The following is a 20,096-nucleotide window of genomic DNA, read 5'->3' as shown; positions in this document are numbered from 1 at the left end:
TTGGATAAGTTAGAATTTTTGATAATTTACAATTTGTTAAGATATTTAAGAAAATCTATTCATATCTTGTATAATGAGAATCTGTTTAAATTCGAATTATTGTTTAATTATTATTAGAAATTGAATGAAAAAATTTTCATGTCTTTGAATATTTGTATTATTTAACAATGCAACTGCAATCATTAATTAACATTATCTATTCGTTAAGAAGTCAGATCTCAAGGCTCTACGATTTTTCTAATAATCAGAATGAAAATAAAATTATCATTCACAAGAATCCCCTATCGTGTGTGCGTAATATACTGATGCTATTAAGCAATAATCTTCATCTGTTTCCTCTACTATGGACCTTCTGCATCAGCAAGTTTATTTACTTCGTTATAATTCTATTTTCAAAAATGCTATTTTTAAAAGTACTATTTCGAAGAAAATTCCTTTATCGTTGTTTATCTACATTGCATCCTTCAATGTTTACCAAATTAATTTGGAATCGAAGAAAAATTATTTTTCAGCTAATTGCCAAATCCTAATTCCTCCTATACCTAAACAAGGCACAAAAATGCAATAATTACACATTTTATATTATAAACTTATCTTCATAAACCCCAATTCTCCTACCCAGTGCAATCTGTACACCCACCTGGTTCTCACAGGAGTTCCATATCCAGGGGAACCCTCAAAATACCTACTATGGTACCTAATATGGTACCTGAGAAGAAAGAATGTTAAAAAAAGAAACACATATTCCATTATTATTCGATTGCTCCTAAAAAACAAGAAGATTGAAGATGAACCAAACCCAAGGGAACATTAACTGCGATCACCCTTGACCCACCTGTGCACCCACCTGTGCACCCACTTCACGAAAATGTATCCTAACGAGAAAATAAAAATGATTAAATCACCAGTCGGTGTTTGCTTTCCATATTTCCTCTCCTATCCGAAGGCGATGTTTGCAGCCGCGTAGTCGGCCTCTTTATCAGCCCTCGTGCCTCTGATTGTTGTCAACGAGGGCCAATTTGTCCTCCCGGTAGTCAATTGGCAAACAGTTCTGTGTGCACTAGCTCGATTGTTGTGTTGACAAAGCATGCTTCCCTCTCTGTCTTTCTAACGCAATCAAATTCCTACAAGTATCTCGTCATCTTTATTGCACTCATTGAAATACCGATCTTTCAGCTCGCTTCTTCTCGTAATCTTTCTGCTCGACCCTCGACCTCCGCGACTGATAACCCTTTCTTTTCCTCGAAGCAACGCATGTTTTCTTTAAGGAATACCAGCTATCTGGCGTTTCTGGGTAACGTGGAGCCGATCGCGATCGGACTCGGTTTTACAGGGAAAACGAGAACAGTGCGTCGCGATGCTTGCAGTACCGTCGAGGCGTCAAGGATGATGTTGCGACGCGATCGTTTCTTCGTCGTTCTTGCTCTTCTCTGTGCCGTCGCTGGTTTCGTTCACGCGGTACGTGCTCCTATTTGATGTCTGCTTGATCGCTTCATGAATAGGTGGTTCCACGGGTTGGTCCCTGAAATGGATAGAACCTGAATTAGTTATACTATTTCACGAACAAACATTGCTCCAGCAATATTTCCTTTTATTGCTTTTTTTTGACATAAGAATTTTTGTCTATTAAGCTTTTGAAAGGACTGATTTTTTAAAAATTATTTTTAGAAAGGTTGTATTGAAGTTTACTGTTAGAAAAGGTGGTGGAAAAGAAATGCTTTAATTTAAAGTTGTGAATTATATTTTGTGATGCTTAGTTGTTAAATTTTTTCAATTTGAATACAAAGTTTTTAATGTATTACAAATTTGCAAGAAAATAAAATATAATTAACATTTCAACGTTTTATGTAGTTTTTATTTTGACCGAGTGGTACGGTAGGAAAAAAAAATCTTATTAATATGTATCAATGAGATAACAGCTGATAAGATGGATGATAAAGGCGAGGAATGTGTACTGCAACAATTATAAAACATAAGAATGATGTAACGTGGAACGTTTCTAATTGTGCTTTTTAGTGACGATTCAGTTTTAAAATACAGATGTTCGTTTGTTGGTAAATTGTAATAAATTAAATTGAAATATACGTGTAATGAGTTATGTTCTGTAATAATGTTCGATTTCGCGCAATGCTGTTTGCAGTGTCATTGTTCGTTTTAGTATTCGAAATTAGTGTACGAGATGTTTGATACTGTGTTCTTAGAAAATAATAATCAAACCTACCGTACTATTTTATTTAAAGTGCATCTATTTTTAACTACGTGAGATGTAAAATAGTTTAATAATTTAATGACATATGTGTCTGCAGTGAAACATAATTCATAAAAATAGTTAATTCATTCTACCTCAACCATGCATAGCAAATTTTATACCTACTAGAACATTCTAGAAATTGGAATTTAAAATTGATATTTTGTTTTGCTTTTAATTATTTGTTCTTATACTTGCACGTAGATCTACGATCCCAAAGAAGCGACAACAAAGCGACCAAAACGACGAGAACAAGTTCTCCCATGGTATTCTTCAGATAAAGATGACATTGATTCTAACGAAGAATCCGATCCATCGCGTTCTCCAAAATGGCAACTGGATCCAGATGATCCGATACCAAGGGAACCTTTCCTCGTAGATACTGGGACGAAAACCTGGAGTCCCTGGAAAAAGAATCCTGGAAGTGAAATTGAACAGAGAACCGAGCTTAGTAGTGACCGACAAACTCCAACGAATTTCGAACAAAATACAGATTATCCCTTGGAATACAGTCAATTTGAACAACAAGAGAACCAAAGGTTCCCTTCAAAACCGAGTGATTCTCATAAGCAGGAGGAAAAATGGAAAAAGCAGAAAATTCCTGAGGGAAAAGATTCGCAGTCGAAAATAAAGAATGATCAGGAATTTTATGAAGGAATACCTCCAGATAGCACAGTAATATAACTTTCCTTTTTTGTAGAAAATGGAAAATTGTAAAATTTCTTTTTGCTGTAAAGAGTGTAAAAAGTAATATTATTTAATTTAAAATAAGTGTAAATTGAAGCATCGATCATACAAAATTATTAGTTAGAATTTTAAATAAATAAAATAGAAATAGTATCAAAAAAATTATAAGAAAACTTACTTAAATTATTGGGCTCTATCAGTTTTGTATTTTTTCAAAAATAAATTTCTACTATGGAATATTCGTTCACTTGAAATTAGTTGTAGAATATTTAGATTTTTTGTTTATTAAGAAATATGTATTAATATTGCTGTACTTACCACTTTCATTTTTCCAGAAACCTCGAAAAGAAGAAATTCTCCTCGCACCGAAACCAAAATCCATAGTGGCCCGATATGATTCCAAAACTGGTATCCAGTGTCCAGATTTCGACTCGTCTGGCCAATTCGTATATCCTCCAGATTGCAAGTTCTTCGTGAACTGCTGGAAAGGCAGAGCTTTCGTCCAGCCTTGTGCTCCTGGTACCCTTTTCAATCCAGACACTTTGGAATGCGATTTTCCACACAAAGTCAAGTGTTATGGAGGAGAAGTGGCTGATTTTCCATCAAACGACCATTTGGAGTCATCAGGGAAACAGGAACCATTGTCATCAGGTGGTGGACATGGCCATCTGAAAAATGAACGATTACAAGTTAGTTTAAAAATAATTAGGTTTCGTTTCTTTATTTTTCATGTTAGATTATTATAATACGACTTGGTTAATAATAGGTAGATTTAGAGATTTGTATTTTTCTTTAATGATGTTAAGCTTTTATTACAGGAACCACGATGTCCACCTTATTTAACAGGGATGCTTCCCCATCCCTCGAATTGCACGAAATATTTGCAATGTGCCCATGGTGGAACGTATATCAGGGATTGTGGCCCTGGCACTGTCTTTAATCCTGCTATCAGCGTTTGCGATTGGCCTCGCAACGTAAAAGGTTGCGAAGGTAATGAAAATTAAGCATTTAATGAGACTCCATTAATTTAGAATTAAATTATAATAAAAATTTTAATTTATTATTCTATATCATTAACGTAGCATAGGATATAATATCTTAGTATTTCTAAACAGTAAAAAATGTTACATCAGTAATACTAAAATTTCTATTCCACCAGATGCTTTAATACCTAAAGAAGAAAACACAACGCCATGGCATCCTCCCGAATACGAAGATTACGAATATAAAAAACCAGGATACAACCAAAAGTCGCCAATAAATCAGATTAAATGTCCCCCGGGTTATACGGGATATTTGCCTCATCCGGAAACATGCAAGAAGTTCCTCCAATGTGACCATGGAGGAACTTTCATCATGGATTGTGGCCCTGGAACGGCATTCAACCCTGCGATATCCGTTTGTGATTGGCCCTATAATGTACCTAGCTGTAATGAAAGTAATTAACCAACACGTACTTCAATTCAATTAAAATTTATCAAAATATCATAGAAGAACTAATAATATTTTGCATAGATAAACCAATTGGTACAACAACAAATCCACCTTGGGCCTCTCAAAGTCATCCAGGATCAAGACCACCTTGGATGCACCCAGGTACCCCGTCACCTGGACTCCCAACTTATCCCATGTCAACCATAGCTCCTCCAGAAACTGACTGGGAATCATTAAGACCAACCTCGCGACCAAGCTGGAAGCCCAGCACATGGACGACTCCAAAACCTTCAGGAACAGACTGGGATTCTCTGAGACCTACTTGGATACCAAGCTTGAAACCATCTACCTGGACCACTCCCACACCACCTTATTCTCACGGTCGTCATCATGGCACACATGGACACAACGATGGTAGCTTGCACTATGCAGACAATGACGAACATACACACAAGGAACACGATCGTTGGGGTCAATCAACACTTCCAAGTTATCCACAATGGCACCATAATCATGGAACCAATGATCAGAGTGGACACCATCACCATCATCACGAACATCATTATTATTCACACAATCCAACTTATGATCCCAATATAAATACTGAAACTCAGCAACCTTCTCCTCCATATCCCCAAAGACCCAGTCCAGAAACTCCTCAAGGAAACTGGCACCCTACTTCAGGGTATCATCATGATCATCATCATCATCATTATAGACCTTATTACCATGATGGATCTGGAGAAACTGATCAGCAAACTGAAGTTCCTGTTGATTCTAATAGAGGGGATCGAAGAGAAGATTCTGCTTCACAGTATCCCCATGACCATCGTCATCATGGACCTTACTACCATGATGGGTCTGGAGAAACTGATCAGCAGACTCAAGTTCCTTTTGGTCAGAGACAGGATCCTACTGGAAGATTTGATTATTCGAATACTGGAAGTAACGTACCTGGGAATAGGAGAAATGGTCAGGAGTACACTCCTAATAGACAGGAATATGGAAGGACGAATCCTGGGTTCTCGCACCCAGTGCCTCCACCTGGACAGAATATTTATGTGGATAGTAATTACCAGTTGCCTGACAATGAGTCGAATTTAAATACTCAGGTGATGCAAAATGAAACGAATTGGACAAAACCTACTCCGACAGGAAGTAGACTGATTCCTAGCAGCTGGAGCCAGTTGGGTCCAGGACAACCGCAGATGCCTTCGTCATCCAATCGACGATGGGATCAAGGTGATTTTTAACTTTATTTTTCTGTTTATTATATGGATCATAGATTGATTACTAATAATATACATGGTGGTATATTAAAAATGGGTTAATACTTTTAACAAAATTTATTAAAAAAAGGTGGATAGCTTGATAATTGGGTTCAAACCTTTTGTATTAAAAAGAAAAAAAGTTTGAAAACAAAAAATTTTAATTTGATTCCGAAATATTGGAATATTATATTTTTTAAATAATATACACATAGTATTTTTACCATTTTGTAGAATCGTATTTTATTTATTATTATTTCTTTTGTAAGTGAATATATTGAATTTTAGCTATTTTCCTTCCATTTGCATATTTGTTCTGCATTTTGATTTTTGCCTGCAAAGCATGTTGGGTCGATTTAAAATATGTGCTTTGTGCAATTTTTTAAAAAGTGCATGAAGGTTGGTTTGTTGCATTGTGGATTAAAAAGGGACTTTAAATCTTAGAATCGTAAGAAACATCCACAACTATAAGTAAAAGTAATTAGTAAATTGAGTTAATTACTCTAAGAAAAAGCTGATACTTATTTTGGATCAATGAAGATGCAGATATCCTGTTAATTAATTAATTACAAAAAGGTAATACGATTATTTTAATATTTTATAATTTCTGAATGAGACTGTTCAGGTAACATTGTTCTGCTGGATGTTTCCTTAGTTTTTATGAACTTAATAGCTCCAAACTGATAAGTATAATAAATATTAGATATCAGTTATAGTTTGGTCTCTTTTAGGTGTTGCTAACGAAGACGACAAAGGGGGAAATAGAACTAATATTAATCTGAATACGACTGACAGAGCAGTGGATACGAAGTTAAATCTATGGCCTTTAAAACCAAATATGTTGGAACATAATAAGGGACAACACCGACCAGGTGCGTAAACGTGACATACTTTAATAAGTTTAAAGCCTGTGTCAAGCATCTCTTCAATTTCCACTTTTTAAGTGACATTTGTATATATATTTTATAATAACAGTTACTAAAGATACAATTATTTAATATTTCAATTTATTATGTTACCTTATCCAGTCACTAATGACTCTTACGATAATTGACGTGTTAATTACAAAGTGAAATTTTGTAATTTGGTAATCCTGCAGGTACACTGAGTAGCTCAAAATTTAAATCAATTCAATTTGCTTTAAAATATAAACATAACATTTTATTTAATAAATTTTTTGCAGGTGTCAAAGGTGGTACATATAATTCATCAAAGCCTCTGTACCCAAGTAACATATACGTGGATATAAATGGTACAAGAGCTCACTTTATCACAAAAGAAATTGAAGTGAACCAGGGTCACTCAAAAATAAATACCTATAGACCAAACGACATCCCTCGTTCGAATGAATCTCGTAAAATTGATCAGAACATTTATATTGATTCTCAAACACCTATCTTCGATCAGATACCGTCATTGGCTCTTCAACCACCATATTACACGCCTGATAACAAATCGTCAATTTATAGACAGGGTCATAGGACTCCTAAACATTATCCGTTGAATGCATCTTCTGGCTTTGGAGATTTAGATGGTTCTGGTAATATTTATTTTTAATAAATGTTCAGAGAAAAATTTAAGAATTTTAAATTAATATTATTGGAAATCTATTGCTTTTAATTTGTATTGAATTATATAAATAATTTTTGAATATTTATTGATTAGAAAGATAGATTTTCGTTTTCTCTAATTATTTCTTAATTTAATAATTGATAATTAATTTAACAGGTTCTGATTACCACCGTGTGGCCGTACCATCAGTCAATCTTCAGCCTCCACCCTACCCAATCAATCAATCATTAATTTTTCCATTTTTCGCAAATATTTCAAGGGTTGACATTTATTATCCAGCTGTGCCAGCTACAAATTTGCAACCACCGCCCAAGCCTCCTCGTTTAAATTCTACTTTTCCAATTGGATGGCAATATCCAATTTTACCATCGACAGAGTTTCAACCACCCCCTTATTCACCTCCAAGTCGTTCCCTACATTTTCCAAATTTTACCTCACCGAATATTAATCAATACCCATCAATTACTACTTCTAAGCGTCCTGAGCAACCCTTAACAACTCCTGTAACACCAAGCAGGCAATATCCTACAGTTCCAATAAATAATTTCAAACCAACCAGTGGTCGTCCAGATTTGACTGATTCCATCGATAGTACCACTCAGACAAATTTTGAGGATGTAACAGTTCCTCTAAAAAGTGTCTCAAGAACTGGGAATAAAGTTTTTGCAACAATGGATCCAAATGTGCCTACTGTGTCCATCGAAGAGACAACAGATAATCCAAAAGATTTTAATTCTGATTATGATTACGATGTGGATATTTTAGTCGATAAAGAAATATGGAAGCCAGTATTGGTTTTTGATAATAATACTCAGACCACCACTGAATCTTCTGTGATCATGAAGATTAATAAGAAGAAAGTTGACGTAGATTTGTTCAATATCGAAGCTGCTCCATTTGAAAATGGTAAGTCTATGTTAATTATTGTTCGATTTCAGACATTTCTGTGAATTGCTACAATAGGAGGGTAAGTTCATTATTAATTTCTTGCATAATTAATTTGCTTTTGGCATGAAGTGCACTTGGAAGAAAGTATTAACATTGGGCTTGTAAACGATTTAAAAACTGCAATAACATACTCCTTGTTTATAATTTATCTTTTTCTATTAAATTCAATTTATTGTATGTGGAGTTTGATGAAGTGATATGGTATATATATTGAAATAATTTTCATGTGATGGAAATTTGACGAATTATGAATATTGTTTTTCAGAGGAACCACCATTTCCATCTTATTACATACCACCAGTTGAACCATTGGATCACTCGAAAAAAGTTACTATACCAACACCAATTTCCGGTCAGGTGAGGATTGTTTATGATTATTTTTTAAAAATTTTATTTATATCCTGATATTTTATAATTAGGTGGTTCGACTTAGGGGTGGTTCAGGTCCACACGACGGCTATGTCGAAGTTCAAGGGATGAATCCTGGCTGGGGAATTGTTTGTGATTCGAGAAACAGCTGGAGTTTAAAAGAAGCACATGTTGTATGCAAACAACTCGGTTACGTCAGGTATTTCATATTTCTATAATTATACAATTTAAGTAATTTCAGTATTAGTAGAGAAATAAGAAATTAGAAAATATTTTTACTGTTTACAGAGGAGCTGAAATGGCATGGCAAGGAAGGAACAATCGAAATGGTGTGCCAACTTGGATCGCAGCAAACACTGTCTCGTGTCAAGGTGACGAGGCCAAGTTCCAATCATGCAAGTAAGGCACCATGATCATGAACCATGATTGGGATGATTCATAAACATAATAGTTTATTTAATCGATCAATAAAAACTCCTCTGACGTTAACGAGATTCTAAGTAAAGATTTCACATATCAATGATTCCGTTACAAGCTGCGATTCTTGGAAATACAATTCCGAATTAAGAAATTGAATTGCTCTTTAACGAAATGCATCTTTAACTTTGTATTCTATGAATCACAGTGCAATTATTAATTGCAAATGTTAGGTCTTACTGCGTTTACAATTTTCTGTTCGAACTACAATTATTGCAGTAGAAGACAATTAAATTTTGGAGTTTCTGCTAATTATGATTTATCGGACTAAAATTAGATTTATAATTAGGCAAATTATTTACCAGATGATATGATAAATCTACATATAATTATTTTAAGTTACTTTCGGTTATTAAAACTGCTCACGTATTTCTGGAAATATATACTAATTTTTAGCCTACTAATTGTACATAGCTAATATTCCTTTGATAATTACCAGATTCACACACGAACAAGAATGTCGAGTGGAAAGAGACGCAATAGGCGTGAGATGCGCGTTAAATCGTGTAGCTCATTGCCATAAGGACGAGCTACCATACGAAGGGAACTGTTATCACTTGGCGGATCCTGATAGCGGATTAAATCACGCTGAAGCGTTGAGTTACTGCAGCCAGAAACAGTCACGGCTTATCGACATCACCAGCCAGGCAGAAAACGATTTCATCTCCGAGTGGTTGGTGCAACAGCAACCGGAAGTTGGCTCGATTATGACTTCCGGCGTTGGTTTTACTACCCTGAATCGCACCCTCTGGCTGTGGGAGGATTCCTCTCGCGCGAAATTCAGGTGAAACAATTTTATTTTACAGAGATCTTAGTTCCTTCTGTGTTAAAGTATTTAATTTTTTTATGGGATATATTGATTTTTATAAAACATTTACATGAATTTAATGTACGTAGATTTACCAAATGGTGGCCAGGTTGGATGGAAGATAAGAAGGTTCCTCCATTCGTGGGATCTCGTCCTCTCTGCTTGGTAATGAAGCGCAAATTTCCGTGTCACGAGAGGCCAGATTCAATTTGCGTTGCTGATTACTTCTTTTGGGACACAGAAGATTGTGCCTCGTCTTCTAAGGGTCATTCTTACATTTGCAAGAGACCTTACGACGACATTGGTAAGAGCCATTTAATTAACATCATTTTCTTATTAATTCTTAATAAGTATCAATTTCTATATTTCTACCTTTATCATTAGTTACATGGCATTCTTGTATTTTTGAATAATATTTCCAGGCTGCATTTACGGGAAAGGAAGTCAGTATGCAGGAAATGCAAATGTTACAGCAACAGGGAAAGAATGTCTTCCATGGAGTGATCCAAAAGTTGCTTATCCACTTACAGTAAACGTTAGTCTTCATATTATTTTATATTCTTCATTTTCTAGGTTCTTCCAGATTTTATTTAATAATGTTGATGTGATTTTGGTATTGCAGGTAGTCAATCGAGAGATCAGAGAAAAATTGAAAACTCACAATTATTGTAGAAATCCAAATCCGAATAGGGAGTCTAGACCATGGTGTTTCACGGGGCCAGGTGGTGAAAAGGAATATTGTGATATTCCTCCTTGTGGAAATGTTGGTACGGTTTATAACAAATTTTATTATACAATAATAATATTACTTTTATGGTAGAAATTTACAAAGTAATTAGGAGAATTGGTAATTAAGGTGTAGATTGCAAAAGACTAATGATACGATAATTTTGTTAGGTTCTCCAAAGTCTATTTTAACTGGCAAATGCAAACCTAAGCATTTCGAATGCGTGCCAGGAGAATGCATTCCATCACCATGGGTTTGCGATGGAGAAGAGGTACGTTATACTTTATAATTGATTACTTCGAAAATGTTAACAATAAAGAATAGAATAAATATTGATTAATTCATTTAAGGATTGTACAAATGGCGCAGATGAAAAGTCTTGCGTTTCGCACATGGATTTATTCCAAAAATACTCTAAACAGAAACTGGAAGGACACGATGTTCAAAAGTGGTTGAACACACCACTGAAAACTTGTGCACTTAGATGCAAGGAGGCTGATTTCACCTGTCGATCTTTCGCACATAAGTACATAAAATTCTTTTTATAAAAATTAATAAGAATAAAGTTGAGATCTAATTGATATTAAAAAAAATTAAAGCTTGTTAATGTTTCTAATTAAAAAAAATATATAATTATTTTCTTACCTAAGAAATTTAATCCATCCATTTTGTCTCTATTCAGGACGGCAGGAAATGTTTGTTTGTTGAGCGACAGCAACGTAGGAATGACTGGAGCACTGAAACCAAACAAAGAATACGATTACTATGAAATGAAAGAAAGAAGCATAAACTGCGAAGGAATGTTCGTCTGTGAAAATCGTAAATGTATAAACCAAACAAAAGTATGCAACGGGAAGAATGATTGCAACGATCGTAGCGATGAAAGTATTTGTACTGTAGAAAATTTGGATTATGACATTCGATTGGCTGGTTCAGAAAATAATCACGAAGGCAGAATTGAAGTGAAAAGTAAGTTAATTTAAAAATGATGAAAATGAAGAAGAAGTTAATTTTCTAATGTAACAATTTTCAGTCTTGGGCGTATGGGGTCAAGTTTGTGATGATGGTTTTGGAATGATTGATGCTGATGTGATTTGTAAAGAACTTGGCTTCGTTCTTGGTGCTTTGGAAGTTAGACCAGGAGGATTTTATGGCAATCTAGATCCACCGACAAGATTTATGGTTGATCAATTGAGATGTCGAGGAAACGAGACTACTCTACGTGAATGCGACTTTGATGGGTAATTTTAATTTAAAGAAACAATATAATAAAACGTTCAATTATTGATGAATTATCAATTTCTTTTACAGATGGGGTGTACACAATTGTGAACCAGAAGAAGCAGTGGGTGTTATTTGCAAGACAGCAGTGGACAGTTGTCAAGATGGTCATTGGAAATGTGACAATAGTCCAATGTGTATACCAACCGCATTCATATGTGACGAAGTTGTCGACTGTGCAGATGGTTCTGATGAGAATTCTGAACACTGTGACGTGAGTAATATAATGTAGATAATTAAAAGCTTGTACTAACAAAAAAATTATTAACCGAATTTTTATTCAACATAATACCCACTTTAGATTTTTACTTTTATGTCAATTGAAACTTTCTATTTGCTATCTTACAAAATTCTGATAATATTACTTCGAATTTTACTTAATTACGTTTTTTTCAATTATTCGATTATATTAAACTCGTGGTGTAAGTTATCAGCAACCCCAACAACCTCTAACCAAGAATAAAAATTTTGATACATAAAGATTTATCAAAAATAATTATTTCAAAAAATAGAGAAAAATACCCTGATGAAAACGCAATTGATTGCACGTCGATATCTCAATCCGTTCCCGAGATACAGCCTGTCAAAGTTTCCACTTAAGCAGGCCGAATTATGAATGGGAGTTGACCTACATTTTTTCCGCGAAGTGCGTACGCGCGTAGTACTACAAGTAAACAAACCGCGTGCGCCTGCGCGGTGCGAAAGTAGGTCACTGGACCAGGGTGGGAGTGAGAAGGAGATACTCAAACTGCGAAAAATTATGGTCTTCTTTAAACGACGATATCTCAGGAACCGGAAGTCGTATCGACATGAAACCAACGGCATTTTAAACGGGAAGTTCTCCCGCTTCTTATGGTGCGAATATTATATCCATAGCTCTACACACATAGAAGTAACAAGCAATTAAAAATATATCTCTTTTAATAGTAAAAAGCTAAAGTATTGCAGTACTTTCAAATGTAAAATTATTTTACAAAATTAATTTTACAATTATTTATGAATAATATGAGTTTCTAAATCAATATAATATAAAAATAGTCAAAGGTTTTGGTTTACTTGGTCTGCTTTTAATCCAAAGTTGATCATTTTAGGCGCCTTTTGAAATCCGTCTAGTAAACGGAAGTTCCCGTCTCGAGGGAAGGGTGGAGGTTCGTCATCATGGTATTTGGGGCACTGTTTGTGATGACGATTTCTCGAACGCAACAGCAGCAGTGATTTGCAGATCCTTAGGATATGGTGGACGAGCTATTGCTAAGAAAGATGGTTTCTTTGGACCAGGAGAGGGACCAATCTGGCTGGACGAAGTAAGTTTCACAAATATACTTCAATTAATGCTTTTTGCAATTTTAATTTTGTCGTACTTATTTACTTCTGTATTTTATAACTAATTCTTTCAGCATCAACTTTGTCTATGTTAAATTTTCTTACGGTTTTCAATTAATAGCTGAATGATTTGATGTCCAATAGTGTACTATTTAAAATTATTATTTTAAATATAATTTTTCTCCAAAATAAGGTTTACTGTTTGGGAAACGAGACACAGCTGTATCGTTGCGACCACAACCACTGGGGCCAGCATAACTGCAATCACGACGAGGACGCAGGTGTAATTTGTACACCTGGAGACATTGATGATTCCGAGGTAAATCGAAACATTCTTCTTCGACGAAGTGCACGAATTTCAAGACAATAGTCTAGTTCAATCAAATCCTTTCAAACAGATTGTAGTAATGGCTGTGTTACGAACAAATTAAGAATTAGGAAATTTTTTGCTTTAAGATAATAATCCACCTAATTAGTACTCTAATTCACACCTTAGAAAAGAATAGGTATATTTCTCTCTAATTTAAATTTTAAAAAGAGACAACTACAGAAATCTTTCGTTTCTGTAGGTAATACTAAAAGTAGAATTCTATATTTCTTGTTTTTTTAATATAGTGTAATTTTTTATAAGTTCTAACGATGTTCTGTACGAAGCTACTTAATCTTAGTTTTAAGAAATATTTAAAGGCACCAGGGCAGGACAATGAAAGTGCAAATATTATACAAACTACTTAACAGTTTAGTATGTTGTAATAGCAAGTTGTCTAGAGATATTGTAAACGATCGATAGAATACTTATTAGTTCAATAAAAGATCAGATTGCACAACGATTATGAGGCTTGTTTACTTCATTCCTTGACCTCGATCATCCCCTTTACCCATCTAATCTACGAATGCAATTATAGAATCGATAATTGCAGTTATACTGGCAGACAGTGACGGATGTGCCAGAGACGAACATCAACGACATACTTCCTTCGCACTGCGGCAAACGACTGAAAGATTTCAATGAAGATGACGGTTTTATATTCGAAAAGGTGGTGCATGGTTCCATTGCACCTAAAGGCACCTATCCTTGGCAGGTAAACTAAATTTTTCTATACTTAATAGATAAGATAAGATTGTTAGAATATTTTTTGTAACATTTATGACTTCTATAAATTTGGAAATTATTTATCAAGATTTTATAATCTACTCTGTTAAAATTTTTCAATCATTTGTTTCGGCCCTGGATGCAGCATTACTTTAAACATTTTTCCTTAAGAAGAAAAATAACTTTTCTGAATTAATTTTCTAGTTTGTTAAGATCTAAAAGAATTCATATTATAAGGTTGATAGATTTTGCATTGTATTCCTGTAAAATACCACAATTTTTGTTGCATTTAAAATTACCCATCACTTTCTTCAATTTTTGAATAATTGACAGGCAAGTATTCGTGTTCGTGGACACAGCAGATCAAACCATTGGTGTGGTGCAGTGGTTCTCTCACCTTTGCATGTACTTACTGCTGCTCATTGCCTGCAAGGGTACAATAAAGGGACTTACTTCGTTCGAGCTGGGGATTACAACACAGAGGTAATTAAGATTGGAATAATAAATTAAAATAATGTGAATAGAAATTTTGCAAAGAATCTTTTATTATTACAATTAATATTATTAATAATGACGATGATAAATACCTGTTAGATAGATGAAGGGACAGAAGTTGAAGCCAATATCGAGGACTATTACATACACGAAGATTTTCGTAAAGGACATAGAATGAACAACGATATTGCTGTTGTGTTGTTAAAAGGACGAGGAATTCCTCTGGGCAAGAATATTATGCCAATTTGTTTACCATCCGAAAATACTGAGTATCCACCAGGTCTTAATTGCACCATCAGTGGATTTGGTAGCATTGAGACTGGAAAATCAGGTAAACTTTGTAATTTAAATAATTTCCAGCTGTAAAGAAGTATAATCTACCTGATGATTGATTTTAATTTTGTAGTTTTTTGTTTTTCTATTGAAGTCAAAAATATAATACATTGTTCTAATATTACAGCTCATTCCAAAGATCTAAGATATGGTTGGGTACCATTATTGGATCAATCAGTGTGTCGTGCCGAACACATTTATGGTGTTGGTGCAATTAGTGACGGAATGGTGTGTGCTGGATATCTTGAGGAGGGCATTGACACCTGTGATGGAGACTCTGGTGGACCTTTGGCATGTTATCATAATGGTAATGAAATATTAAGAAATTAACAATATGTTAACCCTTGGACCATGGAGACAGCTCTAATTTTAATTTAATTTCGTATTTCATATTATTTTCATTTTCTAAATTTTACACTGTCCTAAAAATTATTCTTCTAACATATGAAACTCATTCGTTTAAAAAAGACTCCACTGTCCAAGGGTTAAATGAATAATATAAAATCGAAACGTAATGAATCGAATTTTTAAAACTCATTTTTCCATATAGGAGCTTTCACGTTATATGGAATTACCAGCTGGGGTCAACATTGTGGAAAAGCCAATAAACCTGGTGTATATGTTCGAGTTTCTCATTATCGTCGATGGATCGATCAGAAGATCAAAGAATCTCTTTCAGGAAGATAAAGCTTTGCAAAATCTCAGTACACTTTTACTGGAAAAATTAATTACTTAGTACATGTTCAGTGATAGCTCAATACTTAATCATCTGAAATCATATTTTTATAGATATATATAAGTTAACATAGAGAATCACCATTTCTATTTTTCTTTGAACTATTATTACGTATTCAAATAATATTAATTTAAAATATATTCTCTAAAATATGTTTGAAATTAGATAGAATATATGTAAATCATAAATACTGGATGCCTATAAAAAAAATACTATTTTACTTATACTTTTAAAAATAAAACTAAAGAATAGAAGAATGTTAGAAGAAATTATTAGAAGACAAGATCATATTCAAATAATAATCTTAATTACCTTAAATTCAATTCTACATGCTTTTGATGTTGTGATGCCACAAAGAACACGCCTTGAAGAAACGTCCATTAATCTGTAGTTTATTTCATAAGACATCATCGTTTCTACAATAATTGTAATTGCTGTCTTGTTGCTGTTACATGTTCGAGCCTATTTATGTACAATAGTCCCAACACATTCGATCGGATAGAAAACAAAAAAGCTGTAAAATGAAAATATTGATTCGCTTTTTATAATAAAATCGACATATGAACAATTAAAACGAAATGTTTCGGCGACCTACGTTATGAGATTGCAAAAATCCTATAACATTATCGTTGAAATCGTTGTATGTTTGTTTAATTAGGTTGATCGATCGACAGCTAAATTGACCCGTAAATAATTTCTCTTATTGACGTTGTTGTAACACTGGCAGTTACTCAGTTACATTTGTTTCTATTTGTTGAAACAAAAATTACAACCATGATTTCAATCTGAATTAAAAAATTCATGATCATGCAATTTTTATATTTACTTTCACACAAAAATTTTCCTTATCATGATTACCACAATAACATTCATTAATATTCTATAAAAAATTAATATTTCAATAGGACATTTTCAAAATTTTATATACTATTAAAACTTTCAAGTAAAAAATTGTATACTGACAAAAAAATTAGTCAGTGATAAAAATTTAATATAAAATGCTCTCAAAGTGCAAAACCAGATCTCAAAAGTGATACTTGATTAACGATGTAAATGGAATAATAATTAAAAAATATTTCCCATTTATTTTTCATTCGATTTGAAAAATTCAGTACCTTCTATAAATTGACAAATCCATGTTTTATTTTAAAAATTGATTAATTATAGAAACACTAATGGTAAAAAAGGAGAATCGAGCTGTCGATAGTTCAATCAGTTACACTGAATCCCTCATTTTTGTGATAAAATCACGATTTTAAAGAAATCATTGTTTATCTATTTCAATGATCATCGCCTCGTGATTTGTCGCAAAAATGAATGACGATCGTCACGAAACTATTCTGGATGGAATCGAATGAAAAAAACGAAATTTCACGCAAGTGAAATTGAACGAAAACACGCAAATCTACGTAACACTGTTCGTGCAATTTATAAACGTCTTACAATTAAGGGAATGTCGACCAAAAATACGCTTAACACAAAACTTAACATTAAGTCTAACTCGAATACTCTTAATTTAGGCATAATACAATCCGTGTTCTGGTCTGATTAAAAAACACGACACCTTCTCTTGTATCCTTATTTGATTAAATTTGAACAAAATATAAAATGAAATTACATTTTTTTATCATTCATTTGAATAAATTGCAACGATATTGCTTGAACATTGATTCATTTTATATGTTCGAATACGTATATCTTGCTTTATTATTTTAATTTAAATATCAGAAGTATGTTTTAAAAATAGTTTATAAATTGTATAGAAAATAAAAGGAATTTTATATTAAATGTATGCTATGCCAGCAATAAAAGTGCCTTAATTAAAGTGAAAAACTATTAAAAATTTAGAAAATTAATAATGGAAAAGTTAAATTATATAATTTACAGTTTCATTTTTGAATGAAAATATTTTCTTTAAAATATTAAAAAAAGAATAGATCGGTCCTGCCGTTTTTTCTTCAAAAATACGTTCAAATTAATTGTTTTGTACGAATCTTTCACTGGTAAAATAATTTTAAAAACAATAATAATCTTGAAAATAAATATTTTTAAAAAGTTTTGAAGATACTTTCTACCTAATGGGCTTGACAAACATCTTTGTCTTTCTAAGGTGAATTGTACCACGATTAGCAATATGATAATTAATAATTACAAAACAGGTGTTTGTGCTTTCGAATCATATCAGGAACACAGATTTCCGACTAACGATCTAGTGACTAGACAGTAAGCAAGTGTGTTCGTGTTCTCTCCCAATCAATCAATCAATCGAAAGTTCGTGTGTACTAGAAGGTATCGTTAGGCGATCTGAAATCGATCGATCGGCGATCAACGTGGCCGGTAATCCTTCTTTAAATTAGATTTACGGCCTATCCAACCTCTTACATCCTAGATAACGCATAGATATACGCAATATGTTTATGTGTCATATAATTATATATATATACACGACTTTCCTTTTTATGTACAGAATCGCAAACAATGCGGTGTGTTCATCTCCTGATGGAAATTTGAACGGGTGAAAAACACATTAAGTGGAATATTATTTCTCGAAATCGATTTCTTGATCGTTCACCTTCATCTTTCTTTTCTTTGCCATCTGTTTCTTTCTCGCTGTCGTGTTAGAAAAATCGTAGAAAAAAGCGATCGGTAGAAAATACAATTACGAAAAACCATCCTTGAGAAATCAATCAAGAAATCGAATGTTTTTTCGAGATTCTCCGACTTTTTGTGACTTTTCCTGTTTCAATTTCCTGTTTAGGGGAACCGTGTCGAACACGGCACTGGCAAGTTGATCATTTTTTTTTCTTTTATACGGTTACAGAACACTCTTATTTTTTTTCATTTTTATTTTCTTGCGACGCTTACACGGTAACACTCGTTTAACTATTACTGCTTACGTTCGTACTGTTAATCGTGTATGCATTATTGATAAACGTGCATGGATAATTGTCAACTTCGATATATTCTAACGTGAAAACATTTTCGGGACGATCGCGTCGCCGGACTTCTTTCCTGAATGATTTTCCTCGGGAGTTTGTGAAATGATGAACGTGCTTGGTGAATATAAGTTGTCGGTAGCGAATATTTACACGCGTGAGATGGTTGTATAAATAAGTTTCCCTAAGAGATGAAGTAGGCGTTAGATATTTATAGATGCACGCGAGCTAATGTATGACATAATGTAAATTTCATTAAATAAAAGTCACTTGGAAAATTATAATAATTGTGTATGGTGAAAGCGATTAATAATTTTAAATTTTTGCATGATCATTTATAACTTTATCTCTTTAATTTTTTTCACAGTTTATTTAAATTTCCATAAGTTTGTATAACAAGTAGAAAATTAAGAATTTAATTCAATTTACAGCTTAGGTGAATTATAAGTTAATTACTATATATTTTAATTTCAGGTATACTTTTTTTAAAGTTATTTCGAGGAATTGATAAAAATTGAAATCAGTTTAAGATAAACCTGAAATAGATCTATTGTATTAATAAAATCAATTATAATTGATTTAAGATTTTTATTTGATTCTTTCATTAAATTTCAATAAGAAATTGTCAAGAGTGACATTAGATTTCAATAAAGAAACTCTAATAACATCCCAATAAAGTATTTACCAATACTTTTGGAAACAGGAAACTTCCATTAAATTCAATAAAAAGAAAAATTGCCAATAGTTCAATAAAAGAAGATATCAAATTGCTTTCCCCATAACACCTATAAGATTCATCCAAATTAACCCAATTGCCAAAATTAAATTAATTTAAGCAAGTAACTAAAAAACGAAAGAATATTTTATCTTTCGTGATTCTTGTTAAAATATATCTTACTATTATAGATACACTATGTCAATTAACGTAGTAAATTAACATAAATTTAATACTGTTGAAGCAGCTCGAAATGTACATCGATGAATGTTTCTTAATGAAAAAATTAGTTTTAAGAAAGAAGTCTGGCTTACAATGGCATCCCGATTTTGGCGGCTCAATCGATGAATTATACTTTCTTTATTTACGCGATCTTCGCGTAGACTCTGGTTCGTCCTCGTACATACGACACTGTCAGTTTGCATATGATACACAATGTTCCTATGTTTCTTGTACTGAGAGAACCAAGTGAAGAACACTCAAATTTTTAACCCTTTCGTTACTGTGAACGATTATAGTAGTCCAGTGCAAAAATTTATATTACGAAATAAGAAGCATGCAATGAAAATTTCGTATGGCAATTAAAAACAAAAATACTTATGCTAAGCAATTCTTCGTTGCAAATAAAATTATTTTTCCTTTTTGA

The 20,096-nt window shown here is 33.2% G+C and overlaps 1 protein-coding gene across 3 annotated transcripts; it reads left to right on the top strand.

Moving 5' to 3' along the window:
* The first annotated feature begins 1,322 nt into the window (after positions 1–1,322).
* Positions 1,323–16,735, top strand: LOC117601744 (uncharacterized). Of its 3 annotated transcripts, XM_076688809.1 has the most exons (28): positions 1,323–1,458; positions 2,453–2,923; positions 3,271–3,624; positions 3,754–3,925; positions 4,095–4,373; positions 4,451–5,611; positions 6,369–6,509; positions 6,821–7,177; positions 7,366–8,115; positions 8,423–8,514; positions 8,577–8,725; positions 8,815–8,925; positions 9,443–9,787; positions 9,901–10,115; positions 10,234–10,346; positions 10,434–10,578; positions 10,709–10,809; positions 10,889–11,064; positions 11,221–11,507; positions 11,572–11,779; positions 11,850–12,033; positions 12,911–13,123; positions 13,336–13,461; positions 14,063–14,224; positions 14,569–14,718; positions 14,830–15,061; positions 15,191–15,370; positions 15,614–16,735. In XM_076688809.1, exons 1-28 carry the CDS (start codon positions 1,387–1,389, stop codon positions 15,748–15,750), a joined length of 7,083 nt encoding a protein of 2,360 aa, XP_076544924.1. In that variant the 5' UTR covers positions 1,323–1,386; the 3' UTR covers positions 15,751–16,735. The 3 variants fall into 3 exon arrangements, with proteins under 3 accessions (XP_076544924.1, XP_034174800.2, XP_034174799.2); XM_034318909.2 differs by lacking the exons at positions 6,369–6,509; positions 6,821–7,177; positions 7,366–8,115; XM_034318908.2 differs by lacking the exons at positions 14,569–14,718; positions 14,830–15,061; positions 15,191–15,370; positions 15,614–16,735 and having other exon boundaries at positions 14,048–14,185.
* The last annotated feature ends 3,361 nt before the right edge of the window (positions 16,736–20,096 follow it).

This window comes from Osmia lignaria, chromosome 6, assembly GCF_051020975.1.
Source record: "Osmia lignaria lignaria isolate PbOS001 chromosome 6, iyOsmLign1, whole genome shotgun sequence".
NCBI lineage: Eukaryota > Metazoa > Arthropoda > Insecta > Hymenoptera > Megachilidae > Osmia > Osmia lignaria.
The sequence above is the reverse complement of the archived record's forward strand: the minus strand, read 5'-3'. Positions and strand labels throughout refer to the sequence as shown.

Coding starts and splice junctions, on each gene's coding strand:
- LOC117601744 (XM_076688809.1), top strand. CDS start 1,387: ATGATGTTGCGACGCGATCGTTTCTTCGTCGTTCTTGCTCTTCTCTGT. Junction 7,178..7,365: donor TGGAGATTTAGATGGTTCTG/GTAATATTTATT, acceptor TTAATTTAACAG/GTTCTGATTACCACCGTGTG. Junction 11,508..11,571: donor AGGCAGAATTGAAGTGAAAA/GTAAGTTAATTT, acceptor AACAATTTTCAG/TCTTGGGCGTATGGGGTCAA.